Source organism: Blennius ocellaris (assembly GCF_963422515.1).
Source record: "Blennius ocellaris genome assembly, chromosome: 5".
Taxonomy (NCBI): Eukaryota; Metazoa; Chordata; class Actinopteri; order Blenniiformes; family Blenniidae; genus Blennius; species Blennius ocellaris.
Window position 1 is genome coordinate 26,453,688 of NC_137654.1, and position 26,020 is coordinate 26,479,707.

General features: G+C 42.5%; 2 protein-coding genes across 5 annotated transcripts in view; both read right to left on the reverse strand.

Annotated features, from left to right (window-relative positions):
- Positions 1–1,594: 1,594 nt before the first annotated feature.
- Positions 1,595–18,512, reverse strand: mybpha (myosin binding protein Ha). Of its 2 annotated transcripts, XM_080496662.1 has the most exons (13): positions 18,243–18,512; positions 16,847–16,912; positions 16,561–16,626; positions 16,145–16,279; positions 15,570–15,737; positions 12,428–12,516; positions 12,135–12,330; positions 11,662–11,801; positions 10,721–10,880; positions 8,800–8,936; positions 5,869–6,055; positions 5,738–5,782; positions 1,595–1,918 (listed from the first exon to the last, which is right to left on the reverse strand). In XM_080496662.1, exons 1-12 carry the CDS (start codon positions 18,487–18,489, stop codon positions 5,748–5,750), a joined length of 1,626 nt encoding a protein of 541 aa, XP_080352788.1. In that variant the 5' UTR covers positions 18,490–18,512; the 3' UTR covers positions 1,595–1,918; positions 5,738–5,747. The 2 variants fall into 2 exon arrangements, with proteins under 2 accessions (XP_080352788.1, XP_080352789.1); XM_080496663.1 differs by lacking the exons at positions 16,561–16,626; positions 16,847–16,912.
- A 297-nt stretch (positions 18,513–18,809) lies between these two features.
- Positions 18,810–26,020, reverse strand: part of nav1a (neuron navigator 1a) — a gene marked incomplete at its 5' end in the record, with an annotated part of 77,273 nt that continues 70,062 nt past the window's right edge. For all 3 annotated transcript variants that reach the window (XM_080496784.1, XM_080496783.1, XM_080496785.1), the window contains 11 exons: positions 18,810–21,198; positions 21,894–22,082; positions 22,434–22,552; positions 22,641–22,846; positions 23,904–23,975; positions 24,065–24,216; positions 24,299–24,564; positions 24,988–25,159; positions 25,258–25,356; positions 25,446–25,534; positions 25,634–25,832. In XM_080496784.1, the coding sequence (XP_080352910.1) occupies positions 21,103–21,198; positions 21,894–22,082; positions 22,434–22,552; positions 22,641–22,846; positions 23,904–23,975; positions 24,065–24,216; positions 24,299–24,564; positions 24,988–25,159; positions 25,258–25,356; positions 25,446–25,534; positions 25,634–25,832 (1,659 nt within the window). In that variant the 3' untranslated portion in view covers positions 18,810–21,102. The remainder of the gene's footprint in view (positions 21,199–21,893; positions 22,083–22,433; positions 22,553–22,640; positions 22,847–23,903; positions 23,976–24,064; positions 24,217–24,298; positions 24,565–24,987; positions 25,160–25,257; positions 25,357–25,445; positions 25,535–25,633; positions 25,833–26,020) is intronic.

Here is a 26,020-nt window from a genome sequence, read left to right on the forward strand (position 1 = left end):
GCAGCTTTCCTGTGACATCTGCTTTTTTTTTTTCATGCAACAGGAAATGTGTTGGCAAACCACATTCAAGTGTTTTGTGTTCTCAACCTGAAATTAAACCTTTCTGCTGAAAGGTGCCAGCAGCTTTCAGAGGCCTCTAATAGTCATCTTATATCAAACAAACATGCTCTTTTCTGCATGTTTTCGTGAAAGGTTTGGGTGATGGAAGCAGCTTATCCTTCTAAATTCACAATATATGAAACACTTAGTGGGGGTTTTTGTTCGAAGACAAAGCAACAACCATAACGTGCACATTTAACAGGAGGAATAACAAAAGATGAGGCTGTTGAGGAAACAAAACTTGGGTTTTGAGTTGTGCTTTAGTGCAAAACCCTTCAGAAAGGTGCCTGTGGTGGTGATCTAACGGAAGTGACAGACATTTTTCACAGTCCTCTGAACCCAACCTACAAACCACAAGCTGCACAGTAACATCCTTTTTTCCATCTTGTGACACATTCTGATTCTGAATAAACAAAACAAAACACCATTCTCTAAACTTAATTTTCATGCACGGATACATAATGTCCAATGCTTGTGTATGATGGTCAATAATACACACAAAGAATCTAAATGTGAAATGAGTTGAAGTGAGAACAGGTGTCTGTTCCTCTTACAGTTGTCACTCACCAAACACACCATGGGGTGTCAGTGTTACACAGAAATCTCACCAATAGAAATGTGTGAATGAAAAGGAGAAGCTGTAGTTGTTTTTTTTGTTTTTTTTCATTCCTCAGAACAAACACTGACATTCACACTCGTAGGAAATTTAAAGATACCATGTTTTGGACCCCCACACACTGGGAGAACATGCAAACTTCACACAAACAGACACTCAAATGGACATTTACCAAGAGAAAAACCTTTCGTGCCTGTTATTGTCATATTTTGGTAGCAAAGTAGTAAATCTGGTGGGAAACAAATGATTTGACTAAAGTAGTGATCGGAAACTAACTTTTCCAAAAGACCACAATAGGTGACGTTGACTTGAGTATTGCTCAATAAGAAATATCTGTTGCTAAAAATAAATAAATAAATAGATAGATAGATAGATAGATAGATAGATAGATAGATAGATAGATAGATAGATAGATAGATAGATAGATAGATAGATAGATAGATAGATAGATAGATAGATAGATAAATAAATAAATAATATTATTATGACCTATTGTTGCTCTGCGTCACTTTTCCTTTCCCAGTCTTTGTCTGGAAGTCATAAAAATTAAGTTCAGCACATGAGAAAATTAAAAACTATATTCTTTCATTAACCATCTTATTTCCAGTGTGAAACATCAATTTTGTGGGGTAAGAATTACTTGACACAAGCAATAATGTAATTATGGTCAATAATGTGAGAAATTTGACCATTTTAAATGTAATGAAGCCAATAGCTAAAGTATTTTTTATTCGGAGTTAGGAATTCGCAGTGACACTCTAACGGCCCCTCAAACAGGGCTAAAGGGCCACAAATGGACCCCAGACCGTATGATGTAACTGGTGTATGTGATCACAGTCTATCGTAAACACGAGTCAATCTATATGAATCCACGTGATGTATAATAAAAATATTTTTATTGAACATCCATACAGTCATTGGTATTGCAAGTCCGAAGATTCACTGTTGTATTGCGGAACATACTGTTTCGCAACAAAGAGGTGACAGGCAGACAAAACGTGATAAATACAGTCGTACATACATGTCACTGTTTTAAATAAACAACATTTATCAAGCTGAGGGCGGCGCGTCTCCTCGCTGTGTCTCGGAGGGAGCCGGAGAGTCGGGATGTGCGGGTGGAAATGGATCCGAAGATGTTCTCTCTTTCTTCAATGTGTACATTGAGCTGCACAACCAGTTTGTTTTCTCCGCTGCTCGAACACTCTGGGTGGAATAAGAAACAAACACAGTATGTTAGACGGGATTATTATTATATTTGAGCGGCACGCAGAGTTGAGTTTCCACGAGAGGAGACAGTTTAACACAAATGTGACTTTGCAGACGTGAAGGAAAATGCAACCCACAATGCAACAGCACAGGGAATTTAAGATTGAACAGACACTGAAGGAGAATAATGAGGCAGCTCCTGGGCGTGTATTCCATCCAGGATTATCTGGCTCAGTTTCTGCCCTCTGAGCCCATTCCGCCTCCTTCTCGCAGCACTTCTCCGGGCCTGTCGACTCATGGTAATGTGAAGAGTTTGGCAGTGTGTCAGATCATCTGGAGACATTTTTAGAAGCTGTGGAGCTCATCACCCCTGCCTCCCACCCAAAGACGCTGCCGGCATAATCCCTCTCAACAACACCCACCCACCTCCCCACTGGGCCCTCCCATGTATGGCTGCACCTTACGGGATTGCATCCTGGCGCTCTGTGATGGCTCACAAGCACGATCGCGTCATGAAATCACTCCTTGAGTAATCTGACCACAGGGGGACAGCTGTAGCTTCTGATGTGAATGCACATGCGAACGCAGCGAGGATGCGTCAAGATAAGATCGCCGGGGCGGTCGGGGAGGCATGTGGGCCCATTTTACAGAGTGTGAACACCGTGACCGCGCTGAAGGTCACTCCGCAGTCTGCAGGGCCCGAACCCATCCACTTCACTTTGTCATGTGGAAACATCTTAAGACAGGGAACTGAGATCAGGCGGTGAAATAATACAAGCGGACAGCATTTCTTCATAATTAAGTGTTCAAAGTTAGACTTCATCATGAGTACTTTTCTTACGGCCAACATGTGTCACATTGAAATCTAACACAACTGGAGATGTATAAACTCACACCAACAAATGCACGGAGGAACTATATCTACTACAATCATAGTTTGTTATTTTCTGCATTATGTTTGCTTAACCTTTTGTTGGGCCTGTTATTGTTTCATAGCTTCCTCTTTTTATGTTTATTTACATTTCTTGAAAAATCAAGACAACACATGATACTTCTGCTTTAAAACGGTTTTGTTTGCACCATCTCTTTGAAAACTGAATAAATATTGTACACTGTTCCACTTTTGTCATGTATTTTAGTAATTTTTTTTGTATTACTATGTTGTTTTAGTGCTCCCTTTTGTATAGAGCACTTTGCAATTCTTATCTGTGAAAAGTGCTTGATAACTTTACTTACTTACTTAAAACAAATATCAAATGTAAAAACAGAAATATGTCTAATTAGAAAATTGATGTTTTGTTGCCCAAATGCACATTATTAGCTCATATTTTATCCTATTTTGGATCCACAGACGTTTTCTGTTTATGCTTTTTTCTAATTATTTGGGTTCTGTTTTTAAGTTTTTAGCACTTTCCCTGCATTAATATAAAATCAGGCTGACAGCTGATATCAGAAAGGAGGAGAAAATCTGTCATCTAATAGGTATTTGATGTAATTGGCTCCGTGCTCACATGTTCTGAATGTACAGGCGGAGTAGAAAGGTGGTCGTGTTTCACCGCGCTGTAAAAAGAGCCGGTGGTATGCCCTCTGCTGTAAGATTAAACCATTATCCTTCACTCTCAAATTCTTTCACAACCTTGAAGTGTCCAGCGCTTCACACACACAAACGTCCCTCTTTTTCTCTTTGTCCCCATCTCTGTGGAGTTTATCACCCACTCACGCCACTTTCAGAACACTCAAACCTAAATGTGGTGGGCGAATACTGAGAGTTACAGATAGAAATAAGAAAAGCATCAGATTTGGAATTTCGTCTGGCGTGACATTAATCTTTGCCACATTACCACGTCCCGAAACATCTTCCAGAGGAGCAGAGGGGAAACCAGGCACTGTGGGTAGATTGGTAGTAACTTTTACACTTGATAAGGTGAATCAAACATGAGTAAAATGTGGATCTCAAATTATTATGGAAGAACGTTTTAAGCTGGAAGACTGATGGACGTGATGTGATGAGACTAAACAACTGGAGCAAAACAACAATAGTTGACCTGGACAAATCGCAGAAAAAGGGTAACATACTACATAATATGATTATTATGAAATAAGTGACACAATTAGACATGTTTACATTCAAAGAGCTGCTCTCTTTACCTACAGGTATCAATAAAGTCACTTTTGACCTTTGACCTCTCGCTCTCTAAATATGTTTTTGTCACTATTTTACTGGCTTCCTATTAGGAGGATAAAAAACACCATATAAAACCAACTGCATGTCAATGATAATTAATGAAATCTGTTGTCTCAAACTCAGTGTTTCACATTATACAGCTACAAAATAGCAGTTTATCTGTGTACAGGGTTTTGTTTTTGTTTTTTTTGCACCTGATACCACTTCCTGAATGCCTTCCTGAGCATTTCAAGTCAGAACGCGTCGTTTTTTTCCCTCCATTTCAGAAAAGTTTTGCATTGAAACGGCAACATTTTGAAAATGGCAGAAACACTAAAAAACAATGTCGTTTTTATATTGAGCAACTCGTGGGTGCTGTCGTCTGTTTTTGCAATGAAACCACACACACACATGCGCGCAGAGAACAATAGTGTAAAAATATTAACAGTGGCGACATTCATGTGGACAGACGACCACGTTGGATTGAAATTATGGTGACTCTCAGCTATAAAACTATCAAGTCCCAGGAAAATACAGACTGGAAGTCATGACACTCTGGGGGCAAACTTTCTTATTATTGTCCATCTCCTACTTTGTGCAACAAACATTGTAGGAAAAGTGCCATATCAATAATGTTTGATTTGAATTTTGTCGTTTAAACAGACCCTTAAAATGCACTTGAAATGCATAAACAGAGCCTGAGTCCTTATGTTGTAAAATATAAAAAGTTATATACAAGAAAAAAACTCATGATACGAATTCGCAGACTTTTTACATGATCAAATTGGATTCAGAAGTATTTTTGATTTTTTTTTTACCTATTTCCTGGATAAAAGTATCAACCAGCTGCCTCTTTGATGGACTTTGGGAGTAAAATATGCTTTGACAAACACAAAAACACAACAGGGTGAAGGAGATGTGTTCTGCTTTATTATCGCTCTCACACAGACTTAATTAGCAGAACTTTATCTGCCACAATATCATCATGAAACTTCCCACGTGTCGTTTAAAATGAATGTCCAAAAAAGAGGAAGTCACCAACAACAGTTGTATTTTGAATAAGAACGGATCATTATCAGTATAGTGTGCTACTGTGACTCCAGGCAGCTCTATCGTCTTGTCTATTTTCCAACTTTTGAGTAAAATTTTAAGTACGATCTTCCCATGTGGACCATTATCCCTTGACACAACGTGGTTTAGGATAAAAAAAAAAAAAAGTGGTATTAAATGTCATTTAAAAGACGTGATGTGACATACAAATTTTCATCCTGACAAAAAAAGATCAGTGTGAACAGAAAGCAAACCAGCCTAAAGAGGAGAAATGTTAAACTTTTTTTTTGTCTCTCTATATACATGAGAAAACGTGTGAGAACATCAGAGGGCTGCAGGGTTTAGAAGAAACTGCTCCTCTGGAGTGAGAGAGATATTTGTATGGCTGTTCTTTTACTAGCTGCTAAGCTAGTCTGGAAAACCATAAAGACTCACACGGCGGGGGCAGCGAAAGTCGAGGTGGGAGGTTGTGCTCACAAGGATTTACAAACCATCTTCACCTTACCGGCCGGTGTTTTATAACAACTTTACGGAAGCGGGAGACGAGAACTGATTCCGGAGAGGAATCATTTTGTTTATTCATTGGTTGTGCAGTTACTCACCTCTGGAGGTTTATTTCCCCTTTTCAGAGTCCGGATGAATGACCTCTGTTGGGAAAAACAAATATATTTATACTTTAAAAAAAAACCCAAAGCACATATCTAAACTTCTCTGGCAGTTGGTCGATACGTACGTTTGACCTCCAGCTTGCAGGAGACTATGGCCTCGCCCTGCTCGTTCTTGGCTCTGCAGGTGTACACGCCACCGTCGAAGCTGCACGGCTTTCGGATCTCCAGGGAGCAAATGCCCTGATTGGAGATCTGGCGAAACTTGGGGTCATCACCGATGATCATCTGGTTCTTCAGCCACTCGATCTTCGGCTGAGAGGAAGAGAGGAGACATTAGAATTGATCCTTTCTTCTTAATGTTGAAAGTATCGTCCTTCTTTTTCGTCTCCCGTCTGTGTTCCAAACTAAAATACATCCCTCATGTTTCCACAAAGCCAATCGTTAATAGTTTAGTTCTTTTTCTATAAAATAGTTATATGTATATTCTTTAGAAAAGAGAGTGAGAATGTACAGGAACATCAAGATCATTGAAAACGCATAATTGATTATAAGTACTAGTTACTTCTTCACTTCCATTATGAGTTACTAAAATGAGTACATACGTAAACAGTAACCTGTTTAGTTACTTGTATTTGTAACACACAAGTTTCACAGTGTGCACATTGTTGTTGTTATTGTTATTGTTACATACAGAAATGGAGAAGCACTCTGGTGGAGGCGGTCGGAGAGAAACATTTACATGAAACATTCACACAAGTTATCAGATCAAAATACAATTGACAGTTCTATCCCTTTCATACCTGGTGACAACAGGACAAGAGACACAAATCCAGAAAAAAATGACTAAACTCTAACAAAACTGTCTGTATTTATAGCAAAATGTATTGTTTTCTCAATACTCGTTAACAATAATAACAATACTCAACAATCCAGATTGCAATTAAAGTTTCACTTTAGTCAAGAGTCAATTCTATTATAATTATACATTAAAAATCATGCTTTGTGGTGGACAATCCTTTATGCCAGATTTATTTCAACCGTCTGTATAATAAACCATAAAAACCTTCTCCTGAGTTTTGACTTTTTGCCCAGTCTTTTGTTTGTATTTGTCCGCTGCATCCAAACATTCATTCGCGCTGCTGCCAGGACTGCAGTCTGACTGGGTGGCAAAAATAGGACCTTCAGTGAGAGAGCAAACCTGTCCACTCATCCACAACAGGCCAACGGGTGACACTAGTTATCATTGTCTCCTCTTTGTCTTCGCTGCTTATCATTCCTCTCTGGGGTCCCGCTGCGCTGTTGTCTCTATTCTCTCTGTGACAGCTCCATATCGGTGGCGAGCTTATCACACTACCAAACATGCCATCCAGCCGGACCACCTCAACAGCTCTCCACACTCTCTGGACTCCATACCAGAGAAGAGAAAGAGGCTTAATAAGCACATGATATATGATACTTCCACTCTGCTAAGTACGACATGATTTAATTAGGAGTGGTTACATAAAGACATGAAGATGAAAAAAAAACACACACACACACACAAAGAGAGAATGACACACACGAGCTGGGAGGATACATTTAAAATTAGTGTAATTATACGCATTTGCATGGTTTATAGTCTCGCATGAGAAGCTATATGAACTATTATTGGTGACTGAGGGATTCATCTGAGGCAGCAATTTCACATGCGTGATGCCAAACATGTGTTAAGCACACATTCAGAGTATGTCCTGTATGAAAGGCGTATTGCATGCTCGGTGGATCAGCTGCCGCGACGAGCATTCAGGAGAGACTCTTCTCCATATGGCAATAATGAGTTTGTGGATAGTAAGCGTGGTTTCTGTACATTCCCATTTGTTTTTTTGAAACACCTGAAACGTCAATCGCCTCTCCTGCAGCAAACCTTAAGACAGTCGGGCACGCTGCACGAATTCGCTTTGATTTGTCACATCGACCCTGGCATGCGCAGATCATCACACCACTGCTGTCCTCAGTGGAGGAGCCAAGGACGGCCAGGACGAATAATCAACCGCATTTCCACCCTGGCCTGCCACCTAATCTGTCTGCGTCGGTGAGACAACTGTAGAGATAAGTTTAACCGGAGCAGCGGCCAACAAGAGCAGTGTGAGACATGCTGAAACTTCACACAGACATACCAGTGCAAGCCCTGCTCCAGTTCCACAGTGGATCCTTTTAGTTGTGATATTAATACCTCATTTGACGCAGTACGCCACCGCACACTCAAATCATTTATTGAGGCTGCATGTTTGGAGTGGAACACTTTCAAACCAGTGAAATAAAGCATCCGTCTGTGTGTACAGAAACAAGGCTTTGAATGTTTGAATCAAACCGGTTCAGGCAGGCAAGAAGTCTGCTTTCCATTCATGTCTGCCAGGAGAAAAGTACATCATCTTCTTGTCACACATAGTCTGCAGACTTCAATCTGAATGAACAATAACCTGTGTGATAATGAGGTTTTTTTTAAATGTATGGCTGTAAGTGACCTTTTGACATCCAATGTGACATTTTAATGAGCTAATAATGTGTCTATACTGTAAATTCCTACCAAGCAACCAAGAAACCCAGCAACTACTTAACAAATGGCCCAATTGACCAACCAACAAAGTGAGCAACCAACCAACCAACCAACCAACCAACAACATAGAGACATATATACTTATATATGAATGAAAACAGATACATACTGACATGCAAAGCACAAGCATGCAAGTGTCGAGAGAAATTAAACTCATCCATTTTAAATATGGAAACCATAACTGATAGATGAAATGATTCAATAAAAGGTGGCTTAACAGTAAATAAGAATTACAGGCAATTAAATGTAAACCTAACAAATACTGTTTGGTCTACTTCTGAAAGCATTGGTTCCGTTTGATCTAGTAAAATATCTGAACACACAAAACTCCAGTCATCAAATTACCCCAAACCTCAAGGTGACCAGTCGTGTGAGGATGATATGCAGGAAACTATTTGCGGCTCTATGGAGCTTCATGCAAACTATACTGATATTTACACAGTAAGAGTGTCTGCCTAACCTTGGGAGATCCGCGGACAGAACACAGCAGCTTGGTGGTGTATCCGACCGTGGCAGCACGGTCGCTAAGAGGCGTGGTGAACTTGGGAGCCTCACTGAAGTCGTGCTCTGGGTACTCTGGAGGCTTGTAGTGGATACCTGAAAACAAATAAAGGGCAGGTTTAGAACGATGTGGGACGTCTGCATGGGACTCCATAAGACTGCAGTTGAATGATAACTAGAATACCAGCCATATATGTACATACAGTATGGACGTATGCCACTGCTTTATCATTTAAGTCCTCTATGGTAATAGTTTAAAATGGAGTATATTATGGATTTATAAAAGCTCAGTAATTGAGAATGTCTATATAGATTTGGGTATTTGGTCAGTCACTTGTCTTGGAGTTGATCAAATATTCTTGTACATATGACGCCTCTGTTTCATTTATTTGTAATGTCACAAAATGTTTGGATGATTATTAGAACTGCACAATATCTCGAAAGGCATCGTTCTCATGAACGTAAACAATATACGGATTGCAAAAGCCGGAATTGTGATCATAGATGTTTCCATGTAGTATTTATGCAAATTCAAAATGACATAATTTGTAATTTGGAAGAATGTTACAATGCTTCCATGTGCATTTGCACATGTTTATTATTGTAGGTTGTTGGTTGTATGTTTCTTAAGTTTTGATGTGAACATAATATTAATGTTATGTAAATCTCTGTGAGTATATATGTCAGTTGTTTTATTCATTTGTCCCCCCAAAAAAACAAACTAATCTCACGTACGCTGAACATACCTGCCAAAAAAGATGTGTGTGATTCACGCACAAGAATTGTGTGAAAAATTGTGCAAACGAATTAAAACAATGTCAACAAACGGCTTCACGCCTGAAACACCGCTATAGTGTGAAGTGCAGGTTCACAAGCTGAGGGCACGAGAAAGAGCGCTGTTATTATGAAGAGCAGATGCCAAACCACATAATCTACTGATATTTATCGCAGTGCTCTCAACATGGTCACGTTTTCCTGATATTGTGCAAATGATCAGTACAATGCTCTTCTGGTAGACACTGTAATCTGCCTCCCAAAATGGCGAGCTCTCGATTTTAAACATTTAAAATAAAAATAAAAAACAATTTGTCATTTTTGCGTTGCCACTTTAAAAGTCACTGAGTGCCACTGCTCACATGTTGCACTTCACTTTGTTCTTGTCTGTCACTCTGACTGACAGTGTTGTAAAAATACCGTGAGGATATTTTGTTTTATTACTCATAACGAGACAGACCAGAAAGGGTGGACATCAAATACCATCTCATTACATGATGGAGCATTATCACACTGTAATGTTAAACATTTCTTCGGCTATAATATGCAGCGTTATAAATGATACTGACATTTCAGCAGTGAAGAATTAAAAATAGTAGAATTTAGTTGTATAACTTGATACCAAGTCATGTCAAAAATGTCACGCAACAGAGTAATATGTTAAAGGTTATGCCATATTGTGATACTGTTGGTGGACGTCGCCAACTCCCAATATCAGCGGTTCGATTCCCCGTCTGTCTGAACTGTGTACACGTCTGTGTGTGTGAAAGGGTGAACGTGACTGCTGAAGCTACAAAAATGAAAATATTGGCTTGAAGCCACGTCTGCCGCGTCGCAGTGACATTTCCTTCATTGCAGATCTCACAGGTACAAATAAAAAGACACGGCAACTCTGCCCTGCCAGCTGTTCTAATCTCCCCTCGGTCCAATAAAGTTTTATTTCAGTAATAGCTGAACGCCGTCCAACTGAGCTCCCCACAGCTATGTCTAAAGCAACGCCAAGGTCGTTATCCCGGCCTCTGAGGCCTCAGTTACTGCGGCTCAAAGGGCTTCTTCTTGTAAACACGTCCACCCTATAAAAAATTATAAACAGAAAGAGGAGTCACCCGTTTTCTGGACGGTGGCCACTCCCTTGGTCACGGCGCTCTTCTCGCCCATGCCCACCTGGTTCTCGGCGAACACCCTGAAGGAATACGAGTTGCCCATGATGAGGTCTGAGATGGTGGCAGTTAATCTGTGGTAATGCTCCAACACTGTGAACCACTCCTGCAGGGCGAGACGAGACAAACTGCTTCACTCGTGGCAACAAGAGCAAGAAAGCAAGCGGCTGGGTGTTCATGGTTCTAACCACGGTGGTCTTTTTGGTGTTTTAGTTTAAATAGGTTTAATTAAGTATTCCTCAAAGCTACAGTTACTTTCCAGATTCCAAAAGCATGCATATAAGATGATTTAATGTCATTAAGTGGACATGTGTGTGTGGTTTGCAGGTCTTGCATACCTTGATGGCCTGCTTTAAGTATGAATATCATAACGAGGAGATTTTACTTCGGGTGAAAGCATGCAGTTGAAATTATTGATTTCGTGCATGAAATAATCAACTTATTTTCAGTTTTTATATAATATATATAATTTTGTTTCTGTTATTCCACTCTGAGGAAAATGTCTGTAGATGTTATTAACCTCTGATGAACAAATGATCACGGAAAGGATTCTTTACAATGTTTTCTATGTTGCTTTATGTATTTTAACCAAATTTAATCTCATGGTGGAGGAGCTTGTCTGAAGTAAAATCAAGAATGTCTAATAAAAAGGTATGGTTTCAAACAGAAATCTGGATTTTCTTGTCTGCCACTGTAAATGAAATAGAACTGAGGTGACTTTACAAAATAAACCACATTATGTTTCACGATGTTGTTTCTTTCGGCGACTATTTCTAGTCTCGACAGCGATGTTTCTGGTTATTGTTCTAGCTTGAAGTGCCACAAAAGCCGCTTTGCAAAACCGGTTTCAACGCCATGCTGCATGTTGATACGACGATCCGCGGTACCCCGGTCTTCCTGTCGGCCTTCTGCACGGTGTATCCTGTGATGTCTGAGTTGCCATTATCTTTGGGAGGAGTCCACTCCATGGCGGCGTTGAATCCCCAGGAGTCGACCAGCTTCATACTGGTCGGGGGTCCGGGCAGCTCTGAGGAGACACACGTGTTACATAAAAGATTTAAAATCGCAATCATAACACGGAAGGTGTCTGTTCCCGAGATCAAGAGTGAAGCAAGTCTCCACTGTAATGCCTCCAACATCCCGTCACGCATTTATCAGCGGCAGCTGACGGCAGCTCGGGGTCAAAGGGCATCATTGCAAGAGGTGTCGTTTATGTCGGGCCAATGCTAAAAATTGTTGCCGGAGCGAGTCGCAAGACTGAGAAGTCAACGAGTCGGCCGCGCAAGCAGCTGAGCAAATTCATAAGTGAGGTCTAAGATAACATTTACACATGTCGCATGTGTGAACCTGTGAGACTCACCAACAATCTGGAGGGTGATTGTAGCTTTGTCCTCAAAGCTGTCCACTTTAACGGCAATCTCATAAACCCCGGAGTCCTCCCTCTGAGCACTGCGGATGAATATGATGCTGTCCTTGTCGCTGTTCCTGATGTTCACCCTCTTCGTATCCAAAGGCTGACCGTCCTTCAGCCAGGACACGACCGGTTTGGGCTTCCCCTGAGGGGATGGAAAACCACAACACGGAGAAATGTTAGTACAGCAGTTTGACCCGGCGTTCGACCTGGATGGAAGAGTGCGTGGTCGGCCAGCTTACAAGAAACGGGATGACCAGGTTGATCTGCTCTCCGCACTGCTTGACGTGGCGGGATCTGAGAGCGCGGGGCATGCGGATTTTGGGACGATCTGGAACATCAAGTCAAACGTATTCGCCATCAGATTCCCATCATCAGATTAGATCCTAACTTAATAGATCCTCCAGACTAATAGTGGTCAATGTGACGGACAGCAGAGTTTTCAAAGGGGGGGGGGGTCACACATTTTTAAAACATATTTCAACAAGACCTAAATAGACCAGTCACTGACTGCATGTGAAAGCTGACAAGAAAACATGACTGAAGTGGCTAAAAATAAGCCAGGAGTTAATTCACGAGGTCCAACTGCACAAGCTCTCTTAATCTAGTTTTATTTCCTAATCAATTATAGTTATGGTTTTAAAGTCTAACGCAGAAACAGCAAATGTCTTCTTGAATGTGGTCCCAAATTATAAACATATTCATCTTAGAAATACCAAATATCAAAAATAGATTACGCCATCACGTCAATTGTGAGATAAAATGATAGAATATGATGCCAGTCGAAGTGAGACGCAGTGTGACATTACGCTTTGGGTCAATAAAAATGCCTGGCCTCTGAGGAAAATAGCAGTTTCTGGACTGACAGACTGAAAATAAGAAGATCCAGTGTCCAACAGGTCCTAAAATATCTGTGTTGACAAGAAAGTTTTGAAAATACTCTGACACGTGTCCCTTCTTGTCATGCACAGAGAAACTGCACAGAGATGTCGTCACTTTTTGGGCAAATGAGAAAAAGTCCCGAAGGCAATTCAAGAGTTTGCTGCAAAAACTGCCGGTCAGCTTCTCGGCGCGAATAAAACCCACATGGGTGAAATTGCATAGTGGTCATGAGTTTACCCAGCCATCGGATGCTGGATGATATCATTGAGGCTGGGCGCTAAGTAACACGAACAGCATCCCTCACATGTTTCTGCATAAGCAGCAAATGTCTGAAAAGCTGTCTTGGCTTAGAGGACACATAAAACCACCAAGCTGCTGCCCTCCGTCACCTTGTCCAGCCCTCCTGCATCTCGTTTCTCCTTATCCACTCAAAATGTCCCCTTACCTCACGTCCCGTCACCCTTCCTGTCCGTCTTCTGTCACGCCTCACCTTCTGCTGCTCTAAATCTGACCTGGTGTCACATCCTGTCCCTCTGCTTACATCTGTCCCCATATCATTGCTGCACAGGCTGTGCCGCGGAATCATGGAACCGTCGTTCACCCAGGACGTTGAGGTCTGCCTCCAGATTTGGCTCAAACGTTAATCCCCGCTAATCAGCACACTTCCCAGCAATGCCCCGAAAGTGCTGCCGGCATGACAGCATCCAGCAGCCAGCAAGTCCCCCCTGCAAACGACCCATAATCTGCCTTTGTCTCTGGATAAAGTGTCTTTGTGTATATGTGTGTGTGTGTGTGTGTGTGTGTGTGTGTGTGTGTGTGTGTGTGTGTGTGTGTGTGTGTGTGTGTGTGTGTGTGGGGGGGGGGGGGGGGGGGGGTCTTTCAGCATATGGAGGACAGCACGTCTTCATCAGAAGCTGTCGTGTCTGGGCGGCCCGGTCGCTGACACACAGCTGAATTCACCCCAACAAGCCGCACAGAATTCGACCAATTAGTCTCGCGTTTCGCTCTCCTCACTTGACCAGCAGCTCCGACTGTCTGACGTTTCCCGTTTGTTCACGCAGGTTTGAACCTCAACCACGAAAGACATTTAAACAGAATGTGTGGATAACTGCAACAGGTCAGCTCCTTTTGACGTCAATGTGACTCCGTCCGGGAAAATCACTCATTAAATAAGTAAACTAACTGGCAAAACTAATGAAAAACTGGTGAACATATTGAGTGGTTTATTTGCAGAATTAGCTTGGAAGTTAGAACAGATAACAGGGGGTCATGTACCTTCATATAAGTAAAAAAAACAAAATAAACTATGACACATCAGCAGCATACTAATTGGAAAATTACCAAATGATTGCTGATATAACACTTTTTTTTCCCAGCAGTCTGGTTAAAATGTAACTGCAATGAAAGTGAAAAAGCCAAGAAATCAACCAATTTCCAAAGACACTTGCAGCAAAGCAGCACCAGTATATTACCATACCTTTTAAAATATCTGCGTCACTGAAACTTAAGATGACCCAAGCTGTAAATTGTGCACCCTGATGTTGTCGGGTATAGTAACTAAATTTACGCACAATTTGAAGTAAATCCAACGGGGGGGGTCAGTCAGGGGGCCTTCACAAGGACGAACCCTATATTTAGGTTTTCTCAAGATGTACCTGCATCAGACAGCAGGAGAGCTCGAGAGGCCGGGCCGTAAATAATGTGACAGTGAGGCGGCAGTGACAGGGTTAATGTCAATAAATAACGGGACTGCCAAGAGGCTCGGGAGCCAAATGTTTTCCTTTGCTTGACTGAAGCTGCCATTAAATCACCTTAAAGAGAGACGTGGCGCTGGAAGTTTCTCCTGTTTCTACATATGATCAACAACATCGAAACAGCAAAGAGCTTTCTCCTCATTCAGCCACTGTGGTTTTGTGTCATTACATTTGGGGTGCTCACTGTTAATACTACCCCACATATAACACGGATTTTTATTAAATATTCGGATTCATATCGCCAATTGTGAAAAGTATTTGCAGTTTTTTTAAATAACTGCTGTCAGAACTTAAAAACGTTTGTCTGTATTGAAACATAGATGATCTGAGTCTTCGTTGATCAATTTGATCAAAGAAAAAGACAAAGTTCACCTTCCCTTTTCGTGATGTTAATCCAACGGCCTTGGTTTAAGATGTGTGTACATGCGAGTGAAAGCATGATATACAGCTAATGAAAGCACTTGTCAGCAGCCGTGGGATTTATGTCCGTGCATCTGTGCGGCCCATCTGAGGCCCAAGCTGTTAACGCCGCCACTGCCTCCCGGGCTGCAACACGAGTACCTATATCATGAATACGAAGCTACTACTGTTGTTCGGATAAAGAGCTGTCTTCTTTTTTTTTTTTTTTGACTGTAGATGTTTGTTGTCTTGCAGGATTAGAAAGGAAGAGAGAATTTAATATTTTCAGGGATGGACCAAAAGTTTCCTAATCAGACCCCTCACTGGATCAAAATCGGACACCGCTCACCCCCGACCTCCCGGATGGGCACCGGCTCAGCGAGGACCCCGGGTTCGCTGCGGCCGCCAGGGTTCACGCCCACCACACGCACACGCAGCAGGTCGCCGGCTGTCAGGTTCTTCACGCAGAACCGGTTAGCCAGAGTCAGCTCCTCGTTAGCTGTAACCCAGTCTGACGCTGTGGAGAAAACAACAACAACGACAACAACCTTAACTTTATTGAAAGGGCCTCGGGTGACATTGAAAATAATGCCACTACTCGAGGTGACCGGCACCTTTTCGTCGGGTAACGAGCACCTTAATTGGTCAATTTGAGTAGTTTATCGCCTGTCGACACAAGTTTACAAACAACCTGTCCATAAGGAGCAGACTTGGCTCCCATGTTGAAAACCCAGGAGACACGCTGTCATCCGAGCAAATGAACGCTTCTAAAAGTGGTGTCAGGGGATACGGTGACAGATGGTGAACTGATGCCGGCCGTATACGGCCTGCACCCGGCCGCGAGTCTGCCGCCCTCTGACACTCCGGGGAACAGGTGCTGCCTCCCACACACACACACACACATGCACACACACACAGACGTACTTCCATCCTTGCAGTACTCAACAGTGTATCCGTCCAAGCCGGAGTCTCCAACGGTCTCTGGTGTCTTCCACTTGATGGTGAGACTGTTGTCATTCACATCCTCCACAGAGACCTCCAGAGGAGCACTGGTGGGGACTGGAACAGAGTCGAGCAATGCAAATTAACCAAAGCTGGAGAATAGATAGAGAGGCGAAAACTACACTGCAGAAACATCAATGACTAAATGGTTTTCATAAAGGTCAATGAAACATAACAACACAATTAGGAGCAGATTTATGTAATATACAAGCAAGAATAAACTACAAGCTCTTTGATGTCCAAGATGGATGGATGGATGGATGGATGGATGGATGGATGGTAAAACTCTTCATCGCTCACGCACGTCGGTGCCTCTCCAGCACCAGAGGCAACATTACCTGCAGGAGGAGGCGGCGTTGGGGCCTTCGGTGGTTCCTCCACTACAGCAGCTTCAGCAGGAGCAGCTAGCATTAAATAAGCAGGAAGTTAATGCCGTTCAACACAAGCAGAAATCAGCCTGAGAAATATCCAGATTTTGAAAAGTGAAAAGGTAAAAAGTTTTATAAAGAGTCCTTAAAAGCTGGAGTGAAAGCATGACAGGTAGTAGTTAACTGACAGTATATTAAATGGGTACGGTTGTCGTCGAGTCATCGTGTCGTCGCCTGTATTGTGTTTTCTTTTTACCGTCTGCTGGAGCGTCTGCAGGAGCAGCAGCAGCATCGTCTTCAGCAGCAGGGGCATCGGCGGCAGCTAGCGTTTAAGTGCCATTAAGAAAACCAGTTAGCAGCGTACAACCAGACTCTGTTCATGCAGGCAAACGGTCTTTTTCTAGCTTATTTCATCACTGAAGCAAAGCAGCAGGACGGAGCGGTCCAGATGAACGTTCAGGTTCTCACAGTGACAACAGCACATTGATTCACGAGCCACGAACCGACTCCTGAACTCAGTTTTAGACACATTTGCACTCAACGCAACACCAACTCCATGTCCACAAAAGGAAACCTCACGGGTTAAACAGGTAACTGATGAACACTTGACACTCGATGATGGAAATTCAAGGAAAACACAGGTCAGGGTCAGGAGAAAATAAACGTGGGATACAACACACACACACACAAACAAACACACGTCTTGCGTTACAGCTTGTGTGTGGCCTTCCCAGGGTGTGTGTGTACCCTCTGAGGGAGTCGTTGAAGCCGCTCCTTCCTCTGTCACAGTGGCATCAGCTGAAGTTTGAAGTTACATGTCAAGGTTAGCAGGCTGGAGAATAAGCCATTCCTCCACTGGTGCACTTTAACCACCAAAGGAGGTGAAACAGGGGCGAAGAGTTAAAATGAAGCCAATATAATTAAATTAAATTAAATTAAATTAAATTGAATTAAAGTGATTTTCCTCTGCCTTTACCAACCTTGGTGGTGAAGTATACATTTATACATTCCATTTGTTAGGTAATTGGTTTAGCAGCACAAAATGTGTTCATTAAGAACAATGTGATTTTTGCAGCAAGTGTATCAACTGTTAGGATCATGCAATTAGATTTATGGCATAGCATAACATAGCAGTAGATAGTTGATTGTCTGAGATGTATGTAGTATTTGCATTGTAAAAATTCAGGGTAGTGTATTCATTTCCAGAAACAAGAATGCATATTCTCTATATCATCCAAGACTGTGCTTTACTGTGCACTACAATGAGCCTCACAGAAAAAAAGCAAATATTTAAGTCAGTAAAATGCATTTATATGGTACCTTTCACAGGGAAAGATCACAAAGTGATTAACAGCATTAATAGCAGAAAGATAAAAAGATAAATAAAAGTTTTCAGCGTTCTGATTTACTGATAATTATTATTGCTTTATTATATTTAAAGTAACTGCATTTGAGTATTATGAGCATTTTTGGCCAGAGAATCCATCATAAACGCACCAAAAACTAAAATCGCATTTAATTAAATTAAGGTTCTTGAAATTAAGTACATTTTACAACATTTTTGTGAGTATTTTTAGTTGCACGAGTTTAATACAAGCCAGTTGTATTTGTCATGAGTAGTGAAACATTGTTAAGAGTTTTATTCCAGGTACCTGGAGGTGCGTCCTCTGGAGCCGGGGCTGCGTCCTCTGCAGGAGCGGCTGCAGGAGCTGCTTCGGCCGGTGCATCTGAAGGCGGTGCGTCTGCAGGTGGGGCCTCAGCAGGTGAGGCTTCTACAGGTGGAGCTTCTACAGGTGGGGTCTCTGCAGGTGGGGCCTCTGCAGGGGCAGGTTCAGGCTTTGCTTTCTCCGCAGCCATCTTGGCTGGAGACTTCTTGATGGGTGCAGGTTTACTTGGCATCACGCTGACTGGATGAGCTCTGGATCCTCTGGATGGACACCCAGGAGGGTCTTAGGGAATATATATAGTGGGAGATGGGGGGGGGGGGGGGGGGGGGGGGGGGTTATGATCAAGCCCACCCATTCTGTTTGTACCCGCCTACTCCCTGCTGTCGCATCCTCTTTCACCCTCATGTTCCAGCACAGATATCATAAAACGAAACAATTAAGAATGAGGAAAAAAAGAAAACAAAAAACATGTTCGCAATAAATATCTGACAAACATACAGGAGCATTACCGCCCTCTAGTGGCTCACAAGATACAACACACAAGAGTCGCAGTGACGTGAAGAATGGCATGACTTTATTGTGTCCATTGCTCAATGTTAGACATATGGGGTTTGATGGGTTATAGAGACATGCCATACATCCGATATTTCTCCAACCCTCCATCCAGCCCACGGAGCACGACGCTCCTCGTCCGCACTCGGGGCCAAAAGCTTTCTCTTTAGATCTCTTTTAAAGTTTTCGTGATTGTTGTCGCAGATGCAGTGACTATTTACAGTGTTTACAATAGTGACGTCATGTACAAAAGAGAAAGAAATCTTTACAAATATTTGCATAAGAAAAAAAAAAACTATGTGAAAAGAGGAAGATATCCAGTTCTTTTTGTTAGAATAAAAAAAAAAGAAAGAAAGAAAGAAAGAGTCCCTCCTATGATAAGGTTAAAGTGTGGTAGGTCCAATGAAAGAAGACTTTAGGAGGGGGGGGCACATGCAGCAACACTACTGATTTCTCTTCTTACACCGTTTCCTCAATGATGTCAAATCACACTTTAACACAGTCCAGTCATGATACACATTCACTGCAGTAAACCATCACACACATCGTCTTTTGCCAAAAGCCGATCGCGACGAGGACGACGACCCGCCAAAAAACTTCAGATCAATGACCCACTCCGCGCCCACATGCGGGCGTTAAGGTGACGGGATTAAAGTGACAGAGAGGGCGAGAGGAAGTCAATGGTGGTTCCTCTAAAGGGAGGCCTCTGCGTGGTCGATCGAAGCAGCTCGGCATTGATTCAGGCCAAATTGTGTTTCAGGCACATAAAACTTTAGGCATCACGTCTCTACTTCCAAGCCTCGACTGGAAAGTAGAGCAGCATCTGACAGAATACGGCAGTCTGAGGTACTCCGGGGCTCGACGGGCACAAATCAGAGAGGTTCAGGAGCGTCTGTCCTACAGTCTCCTCTTTAACATCACCGGTACACTTTGTCTTGTTTCATCGCAGTAACAGTCCGGGCGTGAGCAATAAATACAGCAAACGTACTACTTTCTAACATGTTTCATGTGCAAACCAACGGCAGGAGAGAAAGCCACTTTAAAGATGCTTCACTCTGATGAAGAAACTGAGCTGAGAGACAATGAAGCATGAAGAAAAATGATTGATGTGGATTTTCTTTTCTTCTTTACTTCCCTTCACTACTGTTGAGCTCTCAGACTCGATGACATGTTTGGGTGTACGCAGGTGAACGTTAAAGATGACTCAGTATAAAATCCTACAAAATCAAGACTTCCAAAGCTGTATACTCAGTTATTACAAGAGAAGTTCATGTCTGAAAACCGATATCTAAAAACAGAATATAATGTTAAGCATTTCAAGGATTTGGTTCACCTGTTCAGCACACTGGATAAACAGGTAGTTGTTTTATTTTATTTTATTTTTTTCTTCTGTGTTGAGCTGTGTGGCTCATTTTCTTTATCGTCTCACCGTAAAACTGATTATTCTTTTCATGTTTTACCCATGCATCTTTACAGCTTCACAGTTGTGACGTTTGATCCATTGTAAATGACAAAATGGATAAAAGAAAGAGAAAATAAAACATTCAAGGCCGTTTTCAAGGTTTAGTTTCGCCTATGTGTGTGTGTGTGTGTGTGTGTGTGTGTGTATTGTATATCAATGAGCACCTTTAATAGAGACGGGAAGCGCACCAGAGAGCTCAGTGGCAGGAATCGATCGACACTGCCATCTGCAGGAGGAACTGCATTTCTTGGCCAAACCCTCCTTTAAACACAGTCACTGACTCAGCCTCCTCAAATCCAATTATCACAAGTAGAAAATAAAGTGCATTTTTGCTGTCGTCGAGCGATGGTTCTACGTTTTGTCACTTCTGAGGGTTTTACTTCTTCTGACGTGAATGTGCCTTCGAACAAAACCTGTAAGCACCAAAAAACCGTAGAGGAGATTGTGGAAGTCAAAACGAAATAAAGCAAACAAACGGGTTTGGACTGACAGGATTACAGGTAATATTTTGCATCATACTATTCCGGTTTCACCATGCAATTGCAAATTCAACAACAACCCATGTGGGACAGAGTGAGGGGCAGGGAGAAGACAAGTCGATATCTTTTCCCTGATCATCACAGCTTCCTTAGAAAGCAGTTTAATAGTCTTTCCAATGTTCTGACAGCAGGGCAGAGCAAACCCTTTGTCCATTATCACTGTCTCACCGTGGATCCTTTACATTTTAGCTCTGTAAACTGCTCACTGAGCACACAATAAGGTTCATCATTGACTCGTGGTGTCAGCCGCCATGTCCGAGTCCCCGGTTATTTCACGGCGTTGACAGGAAGCTCAGAGCGTGGCCTGCAGAGAGGGATCCAGACTGCCTTCCCTCTCCGGAGACTCGATGTAGTTGGCCGACTCCTGAAGTTTCAGCAGCATGGCCATCTGAGGGCAGAGAGGAAGTTAAACCTCAGATTAACTCTGATATACATTATGTCTTGTAAAATAATTGTCCTGTAATGTGAAGAAAAGTGGTAATAATCAAGTCAATATGTCAGTTAAGCCTACCGAGGCATGGAAAGACAAAAAAAAAAGTCTGTTAGTCTCTCATTAATTCTATTTTAAACTGATTTTGTTTATAGAGCATCACAAAATAACAAATCCACACAGCAGCAGATTCGCATCTAAAGACAAAGTGTTAGTTTGTAGTTTCAGACTGTAATTTTTGCTAAATGGAGGATCAAATAGAATATATTGTTCCTTATCAGTGTGTTTGCTTTCTATTCAATTCAATTCAACTTTATTTACATAGCACCAAATATAACGCAGTCGTTTCAAGGTGCTTTTACCAGAGAGAAACCCCAACAATGAAATCAACGCTTCACATTTGACGATAAAGAAAACAAAACTTGATTATCTGTAATGTTCATTGTTTGCATGAGAAATGACTAAAACGTCAGGTTTTAACGGGTCAACACCGCTCACAACACCACCCATCAAGATACAACTCTCTCACTAGAATCAATATCTATATCACTAAATATAGCCGACTATGCTTTACGGAGCCATGACACCTGCACACACGTCACTGCGCTCGCCGCTTTTGCTTCGGCTACTATTGATCGTAAAGCTTGACTCACCAGGGGGTCTGACTCCAACGTGCTGGGGGGTGGAGTGTCTTTGGGCAGCTTCTTTTCCTCACCGGGCGGGCCGACGCTGGGGGGAGGTAGGTGGAAGAGCCTGGACTGGTCCTGCTGTGCGTTGGGCCAGGGGAGGGTGCCTCTCACCCACTCCACCGGATCCTCCCACACTGCTTTAGGTCCATGCACCTAAGAGGGGTGGAGAGGAAGAGAGAGGGGGGGGGGGAGGTTGTGAGGAGGTGCAACTGCATCGGTAATAACTCAAATTTCACTGTTGTCATGCAGGCGTCACATCCGTTTTAGCAGGTTTGATTTTGACTTTGCTGATTTGACTCGACTTTCTTTATTGAGCTCAATTTTCTGGTTAATAGAACATTTTAATCTAAAATGAGTTATAGGTTATGCCATTTTTAACTAAAGGGTTTATTGAATGTAGCCTGAAAAAACTATTTCATAAACGATGCATGATTCAAATTGATGATTCTAAACTTGCAGTTTTATTCCTCTAATTGTAGAGATGAGACCGGTGAGTGCCCCCACCTTGATGCCGTCTTTGGCTCCCTCCTGCAGGTACGGTATGATAGAGTGGTTCCACAGGTCAATGAACCACTGTCTGAACTCTGCCACCGACACCGGACACGACAGGAAGAAACACGGACCTGCGGGGAGACGCCAGTTCAATCATCCGGCGTCGAATCAAACCACTCGTCTCTCCGAGAAAAAAAACCTCAAGTCTCTCCATCTCACCTATGAGGAAGTCTGAGGTGCTGTGCTTCTCCAGGAAAGTGTGCAGATGGTACCAAAGCTGAGGGATCCAGTCGAGAACCCGCAGCAGAGCCTGGTGGCGCGCGGAGTCCTGCTCCTCGTTCTGATACGCCTCCGCAGCTTTGCGGTGCAGATACCTCAGCAGGAACCCGTTGGCTGGTTCCACGTTGTTGGAGAATGTCACCATCCTGCGGCCACACAGCAGAAATGTTTCTTTTGAACCAGCGTCCGGGTAAAACACACACACCGGAAAAGCTTGAAGGCAGAATGTCCTCATGTTCTTCGCATTTTGAGATATTAACGTTAATGGCTGAAAGCGAACAAAAAGGAAAAAAAGACCTGTCTAATGTAAATGATTTTAATTTAAAATATCTTAACAGCAGGAATGTCAAACTAATTAATTCAGGGGTGTTTTGTTTTTTTTCAGCCTAATTTCATCTTGTTGTGGTGCAGAGTATACGTGCATGAAAATGACTGTACTTTTTACTACCTATCAGCATAAAGGCGATTCTAATGAAACCTTCTGGTGCCAAATACAGTGAGATGTCGACAAAAAAAACAACTTCTCCTATAGCTGTTGAATTATGCGTGTTTTTACAAACTCACCCTGACAATGTGACTTTGAGCAATGAGATAGCCTGCTTTTATGCCAAAATATCGGCTACTCTGAATTATTTAAAAAAATTATGATTTTTTTTTTTTTTTTAATCAATGAAATATTTACCATTCTCTTGGTGGTTTGGCAGGTTGGATTAAAGCCTCTTGCAAGCTGTTTTTTTTTTTTTTTTAATCTCATGGGTCTTATGTTTAACACCTCTGCTTTATAGATAGTTTGCATGTGTTGTAACTGCTTTATTTTATACATTTAATTCCCCTCTTAAAATAGCAATTAATTCCACAAAGAAATTGGAAGCATTAAAAAATAATAGTGATTAATTACACCCTCCACTCATTATTTTCTGCTATTATTTCCTCTCAGAAACTAAAAAAAAGAAGAATTAATGTACTCCTGTATCCGTTGTTTATATAAATTTTAAAAAATTACGATGGCAATCCTTGGACCCGCTCATTAAAGATCTCTCGTGCCCTCCAGTGAAGGCTGGCCACTTTTTATTAATTATTTTCAACTTTGACATGTTGTATGAGAGATGGCCTAATGGTCCTTATGATTTTACCCATTTAGCATAGGTGTACATGAATTGTTCTAACAAAGAAGGACATTTATTTCATGATTTAATGACTCACCTGAAGCTGAGGTGCAGCCCGTGGTTCGACGTCATCCTCACAGGCTGATTGGTCGTCCCAAGGATGTACGGACTGAAACACCGACGGCGACAGTTCCATCAAACAGTCACGCAACAAATGTTATTTTTACCGTTTGACGAAAATCGAGCTGAGCAACTCACCATTTGTGATACTTGCAGGTGAGCGCTCCATTAACCAGCTCGGTGATGGCCGCCGAGTCGCTGATGTCATCGATGATGACGACCAATGGCAGCTCTCCTCCGCTCTCTCTGTCAATCTGATTGGCCAAGTTCGACAGGAACAACTGCAGCTCCTGTAAAACAGAAGAACGTTTGATATGTACACCGCCGCGTTGGAATGATCCCATTTGTCCATTCAAGGAAGTCAAGTTTTACCTTCTGGGTCTGACGGTGCATGTTGAAGGTGACGGCCGCGCTGCGACCCGGCAGACACGGCTCGTGGTCGGCCTCGGACGAGTCGGTCCTGCTGCGCTGGAGGAGGTAGTGGGCCAGACGCTGGGCCAGGTAGGTCTTCCCCGTCCCGCTGGGCCCGGACAGAACCAGACGCCTGTGCTTCGTCAGCAGGCTGATGTAGTGCAGCATCATGGGTTTGGGAATCATCGTCTCAAACACGAGGGAGTCCACACATTTTTCTCCGAGACCTAGAGAGAGAGGGGGGGGGTAGGACAAAAGACAGGTTTGTTTTCCATTTACTTCTCAATCCTTGTAAGTATATAAACTTACAGAGACATTATCAGTAAACCGTGCAGCTTTACTTGGAATCGATTTCCTCCCAAATAAGTTAAATTACACTGTATTACTGTGACCATGGAAGAAAAATATCTTTACTTGTTCAGGGTAAAGAATCAACAATGATCATTTCTTTCTCTTTGCAACATTCCCTCTTACTTTGATTTGACAAATTATCAGTATAAAATGACATTTTCCACGATATTTGGATTTAAATGGATTATAATGCCGACGATAAAGCGGCATATATTTTACCATGTAAATTGCATTAAACAATAATACAACACACAGTTCTAATGTTTCATGCAATCTCGGGTTTGTATTTTCCTGCGAACCTTTTAGGGTGACATAAATACGAGCGGGGCCATTGCCAAGACATCTATACGGTGGCGTTTGCGGTTTGTCTCCTCCTATAAACCTCTGGCACCCCTGTGTGAGCTGGTACATTTGTAGACAATCGCAGGTCAGACCCAGGCTGCCCGTCGGATCCACTTGGCTTAAATAGTCCTGAAAGAAAAGCGAGAAAGAAATGAGGCGATCACGATTGAGAAATCTGAGCAGCAAGCAATGGGAACGAATAAAAAAAAAAAGAAAAAGAAACCTACTTTGAAGGTCTTTGCTACGAGTGAATCGAGACAGGCCCAGTCGGTCCTCGCACTGATCGGCACCGAGCCCAGGTAGAAGTCCTGCTGCTGTTTACTGTCCTACAGAGGCAAGAAGAGGAAGAGCACACCGCTTTAGGTTGATCTGATGAACTGGATGCTGTGACAGTTGAAACGACCTTTTAATTTACCTCTGCTTGTTCTCCAATACGGACGATCACTCGCGCACACACGTCTTCACGCCGAGATGACACGGCGGGCGTGTCGCCTTGAGACACTTCTGAAATGCAACGAGCGCAACGGTTGAAAACGCAATCGGCATGCATGTGGGTGTGCATGTGTGTTAAAAGACATTTGACATTTCTTTTTAGCTTCTTACCCGGATCTTTACAGTCGTTCAGACTGAGGCTGAAGGATTTGGTGAGCGACATGCTCATCGGCTGCCTCAGCGAGGGGCCGAGGAAGGAGGCCAGGCCCGACGGCTGGGAGGTGGAGGAGGTGGGCCCCGAGCCAGCCAGCTGGACCTGACTTCCTGTTTTTAGATGGTCATTTTCCGCCTTCAGGTTCTCCACTGTTGACTGCAGCACAAGCGGAACACAACTTCAATTCTAAGTTACAGTCATAAGCAGATCACATGTCCAAAACCATCAGTCCAAAACCAAAGTGTTGCTTCCACGGCTGATAAGTAAAGTATTTGTACTTGACTTGAGTATTTTCCCTCCTGTGAATGTAAATATTTGTACTTTCGTTCCTTACATTCTTAAAA